Raw genomic sequence first — 16,717 nt, 5'->3', positions numbered from 1 at the left:
ATTAAATGGAAAATATCAGAAATAAACAATTTATGTTATACGTTGTGCACTATTGTAGGTGGTGTGATGAAATTTCATAGCCTCTTGCTCTGTCCCACCTGGACCTGAATCATCACTTTGCTCAGTGTATCCAAGCTGTATGCATTATCTGCTCTTTGGTCACTTAGTAGCTGTCTTGGCTATTAGGTTGATTGTTGAGGAATAGCTACATATGTTTACTTAATATTTTACTAATAAGTAATCCTTTTTTTACTTAATAATAGTCTCAAAGCACAAGAGTAGTGATGCTGGCAATTAAGATGTGCCAATGAGAAGCCATAAAGTATTTCCTTTAAGTGAAAGGTGAACATTCTTGACTTAATAATTGATGGCAACATGTTGTGCCAGGAAGCATTGAGCCCTACAAAGATTTCAACAAGGCATCCCCTGAAACAAGTAACACCAAGCCATTTATTGCAAATAAGGCATAGTTACACAGATGTATAGAATATAAAAATTACAGGAGAGACAGAGAGAACACATTTACATAACTTTTATTACAGTATATTATTATAATTGTTCTATTTTACTGTTGGTCTTTCTTGATAATACCTTACTATGCCTAATTTATAAATTAAACTTTGTCATGGGTATGTATGTATAGGAAAAAAAAAATAGTATACAGGGTTTGGTACTATTTGTGGTTCCAGGTATCCCCTGAGAGTCTTAGAAAATCTTCTTGCAGATATGGGGGGACTATTGTAACCACATAACTGGAGGAATTTAAGCCCATTTGCTGAGAACTACCATGGACATAAACCCTCCTTAAATAACTCTAAACATGAATTTTTGTTTAGATAGCTTCGATTTACTTGTGCTTGCACACAAACTGTATACCAAGTTGGAAGCCTCCTGTGCGAGACAAGTTGAAATCAATTCAAATAAGGTTTTACAAATATGACTCAATCCACTAGTAGATTAGAGATAAATAAACCATAACAAGCTTATTGACTCAGAATTCATGCCGACACTGAGGATCACCTGAAGAGGGTAGGAGTTTCAAATCTGACATTGGCTTTTACTTCTTGAACCAGAAAGCGGCCACCTACTTGGATTAGCTCCTATGTCAGTTCCCATAGCCATGCTCTGTGAACATGCCACTCATATGTGGGAAAACTTCAAAAGGCTTCAAATGAAACTGATGATTTTAAGATGGGCTGACAATAAAATTATATGACATAAATAAGGGGAAAATGCCTTTGGATTAGCTAGTCTGAGGAGCCATGCTGACAAAAATTAAAAAGCCCCCTAGCCAGTTTTTGTCAATTTGGTTGTCATTCATTTTGAAAGCCAGAGGACTCATCTCTTTATACTGTTTAAACATTGTGACAATCTCTATTTACTAAATGGGAAAAAACATAATTAACTTCTAAGTGATGCTTCTCCTCCCATGGCATTTTAACCCAGCTTCTAGCAGAATTGCCTGGGTAAAAGAGGTACATTGTTTGGCAGTAGTCCTGTTTATGAATCTGCAATTCCCTCCTTTGGGAGATAGTAATGATTACACACAGTTGAAATACTACAAGTGAAAGACAAACGAGGTAGCACAAGCAAATGTGGGGCTTAGGGAGCATCAGCAATAAAAAGAAACCGTCTTATTGACAAACCAATACTGGAGACTTTGCTTTGAGTATGGGTGTGCCAAGCTGTCAGTTTGGGGTCAAATTTGATCATCTAACGTAATCTAATTTAAAAGGCAGTTGCCATGATAGTTTGTGTTATTTATTATTAGAATAGAAAAGGAAAGGGAAAAAAGAGCTCATTCAGACAGAGGTGGTTTGCATTTTGTCTGACAAACATTATCGTTTTAAAAATGGAAAGCATAGCAGCCTATGTAAGTCAGATACGGACACATTTGGTTCAAGTCAGGGAGTTCTCTGAGGGGAAAAAAATGGAGAACACAAAGGTACTAACCTTTGGAAGTGTTCTAGGTAACAAGTACTTTGCATAATTATCACACATATTTTTCACAATACCCTGGAAGGCAGGAACTATTATCTCCACTTTACACTTGAAGAAATCAAGTTTCCACAAGGACCAATCCCTTGCCAAAGGTCACACATATAATCAGCAACAGAGCTTATTGAATTCCCAGTCAGGTTGGCTCCAAAGCTCATCCACTTTCTTTACACCATGCAGCCATTATAGTCTCATAGTGTTTTATAAAGGGACTTGTGACTATTTAAATGAAGGTGCTTATATTTCTTATTACAAACTATATACTATTAAGTCAGAAACTAATTAATATGTTATTGGGGGAAAATATTTTACAAAACAACTTTGTGAAGATAGGTACCCTGGAATGATATCTTTTTAGTTTCCCACTATCTGAGTCATCATAAAGGAGACTTTATTTTCCAGTGTAGCATTTCTCAGTTTATGGATCATTTTTATAGCATGTTCTGGCAGAATTGCCAAGGAATCATCAATACTAATAAAGAGCTAAGGCAAATTCATTCTAGGTGCTTAAGTTTTTAAATCTTTGATAGAAACACTTTTCAGAAAAACAGTGCTCCAGTATTATATACTAATTGAAGACAACAGACCACAGAGATCTTCAAAGTTACTCTTCTAACACAGGCATATTTGCCCCAAGGTAAATGTGTAAACACGGAGAGATGCAGTTCTTAAGTTTACCTGAAGATGGCATCCACCCCAAGGCTGTATGTGATTTGTAGGAGGACTCTCTTTAAATCCACAAGCACAGTCATAAACTCTTTTCTACTGACTGGGATATTTGTGCCATGTACAGTAAATAATTCTTCTTTAAGTGACAATACATTAATGTGTTCTTCAGATGGTTGCAGATACACCTCATCTTGGGCTGTGCTGATTCTCAAGCCATTTCCCTAAAGGGGAAAAAAAAGTATAAAAGGATAAAACTGTGAAAAGAGGGTAGGTATAAAAGGATGAAAAGTGTCCATATTTGAATTTTCCACTTTGTGGATTACTCTCAGGTTTTTAATATCAGGTTGGCTTTCCTTGTCATTCAGTATATTTCTGGTGTATATGAAATTCAGAGCAGATGACTTAAATAATAGTCTCCACCAGGTGCATTACAAAGTATAAGCTTCTTGGTTATACATGACCTTTCTCTCTACCCCTCAATTAACTAAAATAATAGATACCTAGTAACTCATACATATATATGATTACAAATGCCTTGATTTTACACAAGTGCACAGAAAACATATTTCAAATATATTATTTTATGGTGAACATGGGTTGTATAAGAAAATAGGAAAGAAAATGAAGTTTATTAAAATAAACACACACACACACATATGTAATTATATATATCATCCATACCACTTCATCTAATTTTGGAAATATTTATTTTGGGGAAAGAATTTTGTCAGTCATTCGCATGTATGAAAGGTTCAAGACAAAGAAAAACAGAGCCTGGTGCTAAATCAATATCAATCCATTCAGAATCATAAATGTGTGTGCAAAGTGTGTGCCTTTAACTATGTGTGAGTGTTGATCAGAGGGGTATGAGAAAGGGTGGGAGAGGCCTCTAAGATAATTTTAGGCTTCTGGAATTTTGGAATTGCCAATGGCCCTTCAAATTCTAAAAGCATGTTTTTCTATATCTTTCTTACCTAAATTAGGAGCTTTAAAGTCAAGATTTAACTACACCTAAATAAACAAGTTTCCTTTTTCATTTACTTCTGCCTAACGTAAACAAAGAAGTAACCAAAAAATTCTACTTAGAAGCAAGGGGGAGATGGAAAAAACACAATAAGTAAATCAGCATTTGCCTAAACACTGTTATCATACTTATTTTCTTGGCAACATGTTTTAAATTTAAATTCCAAGTCTGGTCTAAATGTATCCTTTATCATTGGAATTCAATGACTATATTCAGTCTTCTGGATATATCTCAGATTGAAACATGAGAAATAAAAAATTCTCAAGATATATTTTTCTATAGTAGTATGTAAATTAATGTCAAACCAACCAGGTAAAGAATAACCTCAAATAACACAAGAGGGTAAAACAGTTGAACATAAATGACCCTCTCTGTACTCTACCTCTAAGATAATCATAAGCTGGAGTATGCCCTCTGCATCTTCTTCTTCTTCTTCTTCTTCGAGGTCATATGATACCGTAAATGTCAATTGTCCTCCAGCTGCTGTGAGCTACAAGAGAGGAGATGTGTAATCATTACAGGCCAGGAGATGGGCTATTAAATCATAGTTTACTTATTATTTTAAAATCACTTTATTGTTCTAGAGGGCAGGATTTGGAAGAAGCAGAAATCATAAGAGTGCAGAGTGAGAATGATAGACATTTCTTTAGAAGTAACCTTTACACGAACCTTAGCCATCAACGGCAAGCCTGACACAAATATAAATTCAGGTATTATTTTCCCCAGTATTGCAGGCTTGCTGAAGTAGGTTAAGTTTCATGAAACCAAACACAGCCCCTCCTGTCATTTTCCTAGTCTATAGCTTGAGCTTTATAATTTCCTAACAGAGAAGGATCTTTGTCAAAACTGGGAGATTTCTAGCCATCCCTGAGGGTCACTCACTTTCTGTGGGTCTAAATGCTTTCAACAAAGCCATCACTCCATTTGACAGGCACTTTACATAGACTATAAGTGAAGCTGGGAAATCTTATTGGTCAAAGAAAAGTAAGAGTAGCATTAAATTTTATATTATGATAAAATTCAATCAAAACTCCCAAAGAAGATACATTGTCTCTTGTGCAATCAAATATGCTTAATTTGAATGAATATTATTATCCTTTTTCATTAAACAAACTCGTTTGCTTCCAATACACACATTAAGCCCTATATAATGTATGCTTGAGGTTTACATCTTCTGACATTGACAGTAACCTTGTAGAAAGGAAAAAAATAGGAAAGCAAGATCATTTATAGGACAGAAATCAACATTGGAGCTTGAGTGACAGATTCAATGCAAATGTTGCACTCCTTTTAAAAAAATTCCACTCCAGCATTGTAAATAAAGATATTCATAAAACAAAGCTGATGATTTGTATTCTGCTGTTTCCTCCAGCTGACAAGCAGAGACCCAGCTCTGCAGCCGTTGGCTCTCTGTGGCCTCTCAGGGCAGACCCTGACCGCAAAGCAATTCCCCGTGATGCACTGGATGGAGGAGGAGGAACCCAATTCCTCTCAAAGTTGCTCCGTAGGGAATCACGCATAGCTCTCTATGGCTGATTAAACAGGGTTTTTAAATTGCAGCTCTGTGATGTCTTCTAAGAGCTCATTACATAGAGCTCTATAAGGAACTAAAATTCAGAAAACTTTTATTCTCCTGCTCCACTGAGAAATAGCCTAACTCTAATGTCTTTTCACATATAAAATCATAAATATCTGCCTGGACTGTAGCACTTGGCATTATTGTGAGTAATGAGGGATGAATCTATGTAAAAGGTTTTTGGTTCTATTGAGATAAGCATCCAAAATATCAGAGAGCGTGCTTATTCAAAATCGGCCAGACATTTTCTCAATGAGAGGAGTCTAGAAAGGCAGCACAAAAAGGATACTTTATATATTTCATAGAGGACTGAACTATTTGGACTTTCCTAAATTAGTAAAAATATTTAGTAGGAAGTAGGATTGAGTTTGGGAAGGACATTGTGACATAAATCTATAATGCTGCATAACTTTTGAGTTTCCAAATATATATCAATTATTTAAAATTTGGATCACATGTTTTTATTTTTCTGGACTATGTTTACCCCACAAAAAGAAAAAAAAAATAATCAACTTAATTCTTGAAACTAATTTAAGAAATTGCCACATATTTCTAAAATAAGAAACTCAGAATTAAAGATAATTAAAGGTAATTCCCATTTTGTCAACAAAAGAGCCAAAGTGTGTGTAATTTCAGTATCCGGGAGTCTAAGACTTATGATGAAATATAAAAATGTTCAATTTGCTACAATATTTGATTTGTTAATGTTATTTTCATATCTACTTATGAAATTATAAAGTCATATAATATATAAAGTAATACAAGGGAGAGCAATGAGGGTGGGAATGTGGAAAGAAGGAACAAATAGCTTTATAGAAAAAGAGAGGGGCCTTATGCAGATCAATGATAATATAAAATGTGAACTAAGGAATAGAATTAATTCAACCTATTCTCCTGAGGATAATAATAGCAATAAAAATTAAAAAATCATTTTTACACATATTTTGTATAGCATTTTTCTCCAACTCTTCCATGTATCTTTGATACCCATGCTTTGGATTATTAGAACTACTTTTTGATTACCTAACACTTTACATAAGTGAATTCATTTTATTTCCACCTAACTTATGTAAAAACAATTTTTGAAAGATGCATGATAACGTTACCAGATGTTTTTCTCTCAAACTCCAAGTACCTATTTCCACAATATTAGAATCGTTGCCTCTTTCTCTTCATCCTAGAGATATATATTTATGATCACATCGATATAACTACTTAGTCAAGTACTTATTTAATTTTTTAAATGATTGCTTAATATATCATCCTGCAATTTAGAGATTGTACCCCTAAAAGCACTTATTCTAATTCTCTACTAAATTTCTTTGCCTCTATTTTTCCTTCAATGCCATAACCTCTTCATAAGCAGGAAAACCAAACACTTCTTGGTATTGTTTCCAGGTAATGTGTATTCCCCAAAGAGTACATACCACTGTATGAGAGTCTTTATAACAAGTCATTATGACAATCCTTGTTTTCTGAAGGATAGTATTTCTCAGGGAAAAAGTTTGAAAATATTCAGGTATAAATGGTCCTTTTGTATAATTTTGGTTGAAGATCTCGCTGTCTCCTCTTCGGCTATTTACTGCTTCATCTTCCACATCCCACCTTCGCTGGGCTCCTCCATGTCCTTGCTTCCCCACTCTCCCATAGCCCCTTCAGTATCCCAGTTTTCACTATCTCCATCAAATCAAATGTTTGTAGGGCTGCCAGTCATTAATTGACTTTATTGTCTCCTGTAGCTATTATCTATGGTTATGTATTAGTCTGACTGTCAAACTCTGAGATATGTGACATTACACTCATTTTCTTTATTCTTACCCATTTGACCTTTCTTATTTTATCTAGTGCAGCCTGTCTTTCATCCTTAGTACTCCATTAAAATATATCTTGAAAGGTCATTCGTCAACTCTATCTAGCTACCACAAATGGACCTTTCATTTGGTTTTATTCTTAATCTTTATGTGACATGTAATAGTTCTTAAAATTCTTGACTCCTTTGTCTTCTATTGCACCAAAATGTCCTGATACTCCTTCCCCTGACCTGGCCATATGTCTGTTACATTTATATATACATTTTTCTTTATCATTCTATATTCGTTGTACAAATATCTCCAAGACTCTTAATTCCTTTTAGTTACCCTTTCTCACTATCCATTCCTCTCTCATGAATTGAAATATGTTTATACCTGGTTCATCAATCTATATCTTCCATCCTTTTCTGTATTCGTATATTAGTTTGCTTATGCTTCCATAACAAGTAGCACAGACTGGGTGGCTTAGCAACAGAAATCCGAGATCAAGGTATCAGCAGGGTTGGTTTCTTCTAAGACCTCTCACTTTTGCGTGTAGATAGCCATTTTTGCCCTGTGTCCTCACCTGGTCTTCCTTACTTCTATATTTGTCTGTGTCCTAATTTCCTCTTCTTATAAGGACATGTTATATTGGATTAAGGCCCATACTAATTACCTTATCTTAACTTAATTACCCCTTTAAAAATTCTTTTTCAGTCATTCTGAGATTCTGGGGGTTAGGACTTCAACATATAAATTTGGGGTTAAATAAAATCCAGCCTATAATAGTATTGTACTGAGCGATTGTTCAATAATGTCTCAAACTCTTAAAATGTCCACAGTTAATCTCATTATCTGGATCTTCTTAGGAAATGAACTTGATTATTTTCTCATCTTCTATGATTGAGTTTATTACTTTATTTCTCTATTTTAAATTAGAAACTGTAGGTACAACATAATATTATTTTCACTTTATTATTTATATCATATTAATTTCCTGATCCTATTCTCTTAAGATACTTCTTGTCTGACTTTCTATTCTCATTGCCACACCAGACTTACTAAGTCCCATGAAGTATTTGAATTCAATTCTCTGACTTCAGTCTTCCTGTTGGGGAAAATTTTATCAACTGTTATATATATATGCTGTACTTCCCTAATGAAGAACCTCTGGTAATCTGGGATCTATAATATCATTCAATTTTCTGTCACGCTAAATACTCTCTAGGATCTATCTAGCACCTTGTTTACAAACTCAGTGCAGAAGTGCCCCAGGGTACCACAGTGAAATGACAAAGGCACTGTGGGATACTGTAAATGTTTGAAGAAAATACAGTAGTACTATATATCTGTTAGATACCACACAAGCTAGTTCACAATTTTAACATTAGATAATACTATATTTCTTCAAAGGATGTTCTCAGAATTTTGAGCAATGTTTTGGTTTACTTTCACTTTCAGCATGTTATATCTTTGTTAAGCATAGTTTTCAGTAGATGTTGTGATAAAAACCAAATATGGCACAAAAATCAATGTGAAACAGGAAATATAAGTAGACATGTTTGATCTGATTCTAGGTTTGAAAAACTGTGTATTACCAAGCAGAAGCCCAGTTTCTCTTAGTAAGTAATTGTGGTTATTTTTGAAGAAAAAACATTATTATATTGTCTGACTTTATGTGTATTATCGTTTTAAATGATTGCTAAGTTGATAAAACATAAATATTATTAAGTTGTTTGGCTCTAACTACTGTGGCATATTTCAGTTGGTCAAGAGTCACTGTAAAAAAAAAAAAAAAAATAGGGAGACACAAAGAGTACCATGAATTGAAAAAGTTTGGAAACTTTTCAACTAACCTCTTTTTATATCTATCTGTTCTGCTACTTGGATTTGCTTAAACTAATTTTCCTGCTGAAATTCTCATCCTCATAGCTCTCTGACCATTCAAATTTTGCTTTTCTTTCTTTGCCTGGCTGATGTCTCACTGGTCCAAAAACTAAAGGGAAAAAGGTTTTTCAATGATATTCCCAAAGTCTACTGAGGGGTCAGTGGCAATCATAACAAAGAGAGCTATAGGATTCTAGAACAGGTAGAGCCCTGTATAAACCAGCTTATAAACCATTAACATTGAGGAATTCTAACAATACATCATACGACATTGGTAAGTTATGTGTACTGTGTATAACTTTGATTTTCCACAATTTTGAACTTTGTAGATTGAATTTATTAATATTATCTTTGAGACTTTCAAATTGTCCATTTTGTAAACAGCATTTATTAGTGTAATTTTACAGAGCACTGTATGTACAGCCAAGAGAACATTTCATTTTCTCCTGCTATTTAGAAACCAAACTGGCTAGAGAAACATGGTCTTCCCCAAGTAGAAATAAGTGCAATTCCAGTTCACTTTAAGGCAATTCTTATATTTACTAAATAGATTAGGCTACATTTACCAGAGATGAAAGTTGTATTATTTTTCAGTACAAAGAGAAAGTAAATTTAATGAGAATAGTTCATTCTAGAAGGATCCACAAGGACCTAGCCTTTTACCTTCCTCCATATCTATTAAGCAAAAATGTTTTCAGGGAGATTCAGATATCAAATTGAGAAGACATGGCAAGAAAAAGCAGTAGCACCCATTCATTCCCGGACGTAGTTCAGTGTTAAGCTCTTCACTCTCCTGATCCTCAAATTTATCCCATTAAGAAAAGAACAGCACAAGTAGCTGTTTCCCATGAGTACCTGTTTAAGTTATACCTTCAGGGGGGAAAGAAACAGCTTGTTTGCAACTAACATTATAGTTACTCTGTAATATATAACCTAATGCCACACATAATAATGTAATATACATGCAGCACATTGCATTAAAGATTTAATGATGCAGAAAAGTTTTCACTCATGAGTGAAAAAGGCTAAAGGTAATTCATAAAACTAAGTTTTACAAATGTATTTAGAATTAGGGTGCTTGTGTTCTATCCTATCTCTTTTTTTCTCCAAACTCAAGAAATATAAATTAAGGGGGAAGGATGGGTGATCCATGAGGAAATTCTTTTCACAAAATAAGCCTGGAATATTGGTTCTCTGATGTCAGGATATCAGCATTCATACTCCACTAAATGGGGTGTAAAACCTAATATTTGCTTTTGCTTATCAGAGCAAATATTTCAGGAGGAATATGCCAAAATTAAATGAGGAAAAGATTTTGTAATATTGAACAGGATAAATGAAACATATCTGTCAAGTTCAGAATCACAAACAGAGCAAGCAATTCATCTTTCCAGATTCTCAAGCCCCAGAGCCTTAAACTCTGAAAAGGTATCCCTCCCACATAAGCGTTTATTAATGCATCAGTTCATGGAGTTCTCTTTTAACATAGAAACAGTATTCCATTGCAGGTTTTGTTATGCATTTCTGCACATATATAACTTTGAGATAAGGGGGTGTTCTCTTTTTTTCAAAGCTAGGTAACTATTAGAATAGAACAAATGTGAGGGGATGCTGAATTAGAGAAAAGGCAGAATTTACATGGGAGCTCTTAAAGTTCTAACATCTTTAATGCATAGGAAATGGACTAGGAGTTGTAGGTGTCAATCAGAGACAATATATTCTAGAAATATTGGTTTGGAAGGTAAAATACCCCATTATGTAGTACAGGTAAACAATGAAGAAAATCTTGAGGAACTCTACTTTCTGCCTGTCTTCATTCCTCCCTTCTTTTCTTCCTCTCCACCTGCTTTTCTTGCCTTCTTTCTTTCCTCGTACTCATTTTCTTTTTTTCTCTTTCTTCCCTTCTTCCTGCTTCTCCTTCTCTTCTATATTTTCTTCCTCTTCTTTCTTTTTCTTTGTGGTATTTATAGCAGAACTTTGACATTATTTATTTTATAATAACTATGTCCTTTTCACATATGCAATTATTAGAACTAGTTTGAGGAAAGGCCTGACTTTGGTATCTTTTTCCTTTTAGACTTGGCCACTTCCAACCTGATAAGAGTATACTGCATTCTTTGATATTCTGTATCATGAGAGTAATAGGGCCAAGGACAGAGTTTTGTAGCAGCCCCCAGAGACACTCCCTCAGCAGAACACTAGTCCTTCCATCCAGTGTTTATTTATTCTTCTCAACTTTCAACAGGATTTTCCAAATCCTCATAACTTACCGCCTAACTAGTATTTACATATAATGTTTCTTATCAATAATGCCAAGAGATATTAATTACAGTGTTTTGACTATGAAAAGGAAAACAAAAATAATTTTGAGAAACATATATAGGGAAATTGAGAAGTCAATATGAGTTTTTCATACAAGTTTTTGTTAAAGTAATTGTTTATTCACTCAAATAACACCAACCTATCTTCAGCATAAGTTTTCTGTCTCCTATATGACAAGGTAAGGCCCAATTTTACTTCTCTATGCTCTGTTCTAATTCAAAGCAAATTGAATTATAAGGGTTTGATCCAGTAAGAATGTTTCTGGTTGCAACTAAAAACCAGACAATTAGAGGTTCTTATATAATAAGTCCAGAGTTAGACAGACCATATTTAAAGTACAACAAATTATACTTTTTTTCCTATTTCATGTATATTCTACAAGCATTTAGATCTATTCAGGGGCACTTAAACATATAAACATCCCATTAATAGATTTTCTTAATGGAAGATGATGAAGCGCTTGCAAGTACAATATCCCATATGATAAATTATTATTTAATGTTGCTCTAAGTTTTCTGACTTAGAGAATTATGTGCTACTTTGTGGTATGTGCTGATCAAAAACTGAGTTGAAATAGTACAGTCTCAACAGATGTAAGTAAATGATAGTAGCCAAATTCTCCAAACTGCTTTTTGTTATCAAGCCCAAATTCAAAAACAAGGTCTTTGCAACAGCTGTTTCTCTTTTGTTTACTTATGTTTTCATGGAATGTTCCATTTAGTATTCTTGCTGTGGGTTGGATTAATTTATGTACAAAAAATACATGTAATACATAATTAAACATTGATCTAACCAAATCATAAATTATGAATTTATATATACGTACATTTCTTATTGACTAGGACTTAATTTTTTTTAAGTTCTCTGCCAAGAAGACAGAAAACTGCATGCTCATTATATATCACATTGATACTGATTAAAGTAACAGGACATACTTTAAATCAAGTTCCATTAAGTTAAAGAGAAACAGACTTAGTATTTTCCCATAAATGACAAATGAAGAAAAACAAAATATATAATCCTTGTGGAAAATTTATAAGAACACTGTAAAAAAGAGATAGCAGCATTGCTATTTTCTATTCGAATGAGAATATTAGTTAACCTTTCTCGTACTGCTTACTTATTTTGTCTTATAAAGATATTCATTACTGTGGGTAGTATGTGTTTAGCTAGTATATAGCCTTTCCCTCTCTTATTGCAAAAATAGAGAAAAAAGTGTGAAAAACAGAGTTCATATCTCTCCCATAGGCAATCCTCAATGTTTATACTCTCAACAACACTGAATATGACTAGAAGGGCTGTATGTTTAAATGACCTCAATTAATTTTAGGTGACATTGTTTAAATATACTTTGAAATAGCATTTCTCACCAAAACAGCAACCAGAACACCAGTCTTGGAATACTATTTTGATTTGATGCTAAATTGACCTACCATTATTTATTTTTTCTATCTTCCCACCTTCTTGAACTCTGCAGGTAATTCTTTATTACAGTTGTAGAAGCTGGTTGTGAATTTTAGAAGAAAAAAAATCCCAGAGGTGCAATGGAAACTAAGTCACACCCCAGAGAAGAATCAACAGGCCAATAAATTCTTCCAGAATGAGCAGATAAAGAGTCGTGTTAGCTTTCTGACATCTCTATTAATATAGAAATCAAATATAAATCACAAAAAAAGATCGAGTTCATACCTGGAGATTTTCTACACCTGGATTTGGATTGTGTTTGTACCTTTAAATGCTGTATGGCTCCTATGAAAGTTATTTATGCTTTTGGAGTCTCAGTTAATTTTCACTAAAAATGATCTGACTTACACCTATCTCAAAAGTTTGTTCCAAGGATGAAATGAGAAAATACACATAAAATTCTTCACTTTGTACCTACCATACAATATATAGTTAATAAATGTTGTAAGTTATATTGTTTTAATAAGGATTATTTTCAAACTTAAAATATCATACATACATCACACAGAAAATCTAATTTTAATGATGTTTATTTCATGATTCTAAATGCACTTTAAAAATCTTAGTTTCTGAAAGAGATCAAAGTGATGGCAGGATTCAGATTTTACTCGTGTTTTAATGTTTCCCTATGGTACTTTGCATAAGTGTCTTACAAATAGTACGTGCTGCATAAATATCTGCTGAATTTTAATCAAATTCAACACTATATATTATTTCAATGGGGTATAGATGAAGACATTAACGAAAGACAAATCTATACTATCCCTATAAGATACTTTGTGGTTGCTATTAAAATAGGTCTGTAATGGTTTCTCTATTTTTACCTTTATCAGTCCTAAAAACAAATCAGAGGAGATACGTCTATTTGAGCTTTTTGGTGATTTGAGCTTACTATAGGAACTTACTGTACTACTGACTGGCAAAGTACAAATGAGTTTGTTTGAAAATAAGCAATTGGGAAGTTTGATCTGCAGTTAAAAGGAAAAATCAATATTTAAGTCATCTAGACATTTACACACATTACATAAAGCAGCTCTATGTCATTACTTTTCACCAGCTTCTATATGCTAGAATAATGGTGTAAACTTCAGAACCCACTATATTTTTTTATAAGTCATAAATACATTTTCAATATATTCTGATATATTGACAAATGACATACTTTCTGTATTTAGAAGACATCTAGTGTATAGATTAAAGAAAGCAATGATCCAACTGCAGTCACAGCTTGACATCGCCATTTAAAAGAGTAGTTGACGAATTAGAGTTCATCCAAAGAGGTGTCACCAGAATGTTGATAGCTGTGAAAGCTTAGCAAGAGGTTTAGAAAGGTAATGAACTATTTAACTTTAAAATAGAGAAGACGTAGGGAACCATAATTGTTTTCTTCAAACATTTGAAGGTCTATCATATATGATAGAAAGAAAAACTGCTCTGTTTGTAGTACCAACATAGAACCTACAAAAGGAAGCAGGGAAAAGGGGAGACTTTTTGACCGCGTGTAAGGATTAGCTTCTAATATCTAGAACTGTTGAAAATGTATGACCTACCTCATAGGGTACCTATATCCCTAAAGATTTATGAATAGAGGTTCATTGGAGTGAGATGATGGAGAAGGAATGCCTACACCCATTGAGAGTTTGGACTAGATCTGATATCACTTGGCAACTTCCAATTTCACCATGGCTAAGTTATGCAGCTAATTTATTAATGGTTGGTTATTTAAAAAAATAAGGTAACACTTTGCAATTTCTATTGTAGACCACCAACATAGTATTTAGCTTTATATACACCTATTCCTTCCTCTGTGATGTTAAAGTATTTATAGGCCAGAACAACACATTCAATAAGAGAATACTACTTATATAGACAGTATCAAAGAAACAGAATGGCATAGTGGGAAAGAGTATGGGTTCTAAAGCTAGACTTCTGGAAGGAAAATAGTCAGATCTGCCCCTTATTAGCTGTATGTGACTAGAGTATTTGATTTCTCACATCTTCATCTGGAAAATGAAGATGCTACAACAGTACCAGAAATTCTTGGGAGAATTCAATTAAATAATCTAGAACAGTGCTTGATACTTTATAAATGTTAAATAAAGTTTAGCTGCTATCATTATATTTATTGTTGCCATTGTGTAAAACAATCTCTAAAAATTCATAACCACCCAGAACAAGATTCTCTGACCACCTTATCATTGTAGCAAACTAGTATAATCTCAATTTTTAAAGTTTGAAAACAAAAATACCTACTACTTTTTTTTCAACATATAGATAATATAAAAATATAATAGGTCACAAAAAGTAGGCAGACCCAATTACTGAACCATATATAATCAAGCTAACATTTATATGAAACTTTAGAATTTCAACAGCACTTTTCCACATCATTTTATTTAATCTATAAAAATTTTGTAGTGTAGGTTTATTATTATTATTATTAATGAAGAAATTGAGGCTCTAAAGAGGTTAAATTGTTCAAAGTCACACTGTTACTTTAGTGATACTGAGATACATTTTTTTTATTTATGTTTACCTTTTTAAATATTTCCCCTCAAGTCTCCCTCTTTCTTTCTCAAACATTCTCAGTGTGCACGGTGTCTGTAAGGCAAAAGCCATGTGCTTCAGCAGACAACTGATTCCCTCTCTAATCTTAGTCCATATATTTACTGTGTTACTTTGGGCAAATTAATGTAATTCTGAAGTATAAGTGGTATTGTATAAAAGAGAATGAAAATATCTACCTTGAAGAATTTTTACAAGGGATTCATGAGAGGAACCATGTAAAACATATTCTCCATGTTCTCTACTAGGCATATAGAATTTATTTAAACATTACCTCATTTTCTCTCCTAATTAATGTAGAAATTCGGGAAGTTCAAATAGGTTTGTTATTTTGAGTCTAACTTCTGTAGAAAACAATACTATTTTTTTCTTAGACATAAAAATATACTACCTTCACTAATAAAATGAAGCAAACAGAGTAAAACTTCGCTAACATACTCTATTGGTGAGAGATTTATGAGAACAAGTATTTCCACTCACTGGTGGTGGTATGTATAAAACCTATGGGATCAATTTGGCAATATCTATTTAAATTACATACACATATTGACATAGCCATTCTACCTCTAGAATTTATCCACCAGTTGTATTTGTACAGAGAAAATACAGCTAGGTACACGGTTATTCATTGCAACAATGTTTGTAGCAGAAAAATATTGAAAATAGACTCATGTTCATCAACAGTGATTGTTAATAGACACATTAATAATGATAATGGAGATGCCAAACACTCTTCAATGTGGCTAAACACATATTAACATTTAATCCTCAAAACAAATCTCATACATACAGCCTATGAGATAGGTATACTTTTGCTGTTGTTACATTCAATTTAAAGATGCAAAAAACGAAAACATTGAATGATTACATAATTTGCTCAATGTTAAAAAGTTAGTAGGTGGTAAAACCAGTATTTAACCTCATGGACTAGCACGAGAGTCAATGTTAAATCTCTTTGATATCTGCTGAACAAAGAAGAATCTTTATTCATTAATGTGAAATTATTTTCATTAAATAAAACTATAATGTACGTCATGCTACTATTTGTGTAAAATGAGGAAAAATAATTATATGTATGTATGTGTGTGTGTGTGTAAAACAGAAATGTAGAAATAGGGAAAATAAGAGTTAACCTCAAAGTACATGGTAGTTACTATTTGATATCATTTTTATTAATTTTATAAGGTAAGTGACTCTAATAGAATAAGCATTACTATCTGGAATATTGGAGGGAAGTCGAATATTTGTGGAAAAATTCCCCTGGTAACCAATTAGGGGAAAAAAAAAAACTGCTTTGAAAATATAGAGAGAGTGGTTCCTGGAAGAGTGATGCTAAGAACACACAAAAGGGAATTAGGAGACTATTAGCCAGCCCTACTCAAACTAGATGCATAATTTTAAAAATATTTGTGACATGATGTC

At 33.3% G+C, this 16,717-nt stretch overlaps 1 protein-coding gene across 6 annotated transcripts in view; it reads right to left on the bottom strand.

Annotated features, from left to right (window-relative positions):
* Positions 1-16,717, bottom strand: part of LAMA2 (laminin subunit alpha 2) — a 485,514-nt gene that overhangs the window by 213,308 nt on the left and 255,489 nt on the right. For all 6 annotated transcript variants that reach the window (XM_036217753.1, XM_036217800.1, XM_036217769.1 and 3 more), the window contains exons 13-14: positions 4,074-4,181; positions 2,677-2,888 (exon numbers count right to left, since the gene is read on the bottom strand). In XM_036217753.1, the coding sequence (XP_036073646.1) occupies positions 2,677-2,888; positions 4,074-4,181 (320 nt within the window). The remainder of the gene's footprint in view (positions 1-2,676; positions 2,889-4,073; positions 4,182-16,717) is intronic.

Source organism: Rousettus aegyptiacus, unplaced genomic scaffold, assembly GCF_014176215.1.
Source record: "Rousettus aegyptiacus isolate mRouAeg1 unplaced genomic scaffold, mRouAeg1.p scaffold_m13_p_1, whole genome shotgun sequence".
NCBI classification, from domain to species: Eukaryota; Metazoa; Chordata; class Mammalia; order Chiroptera; family Pteropodidae; genus Rousettus; species Rousettus aegyptiacus.
This window is presented reverse-complemented; position numbering and strand designations above follow the sequence as displayed.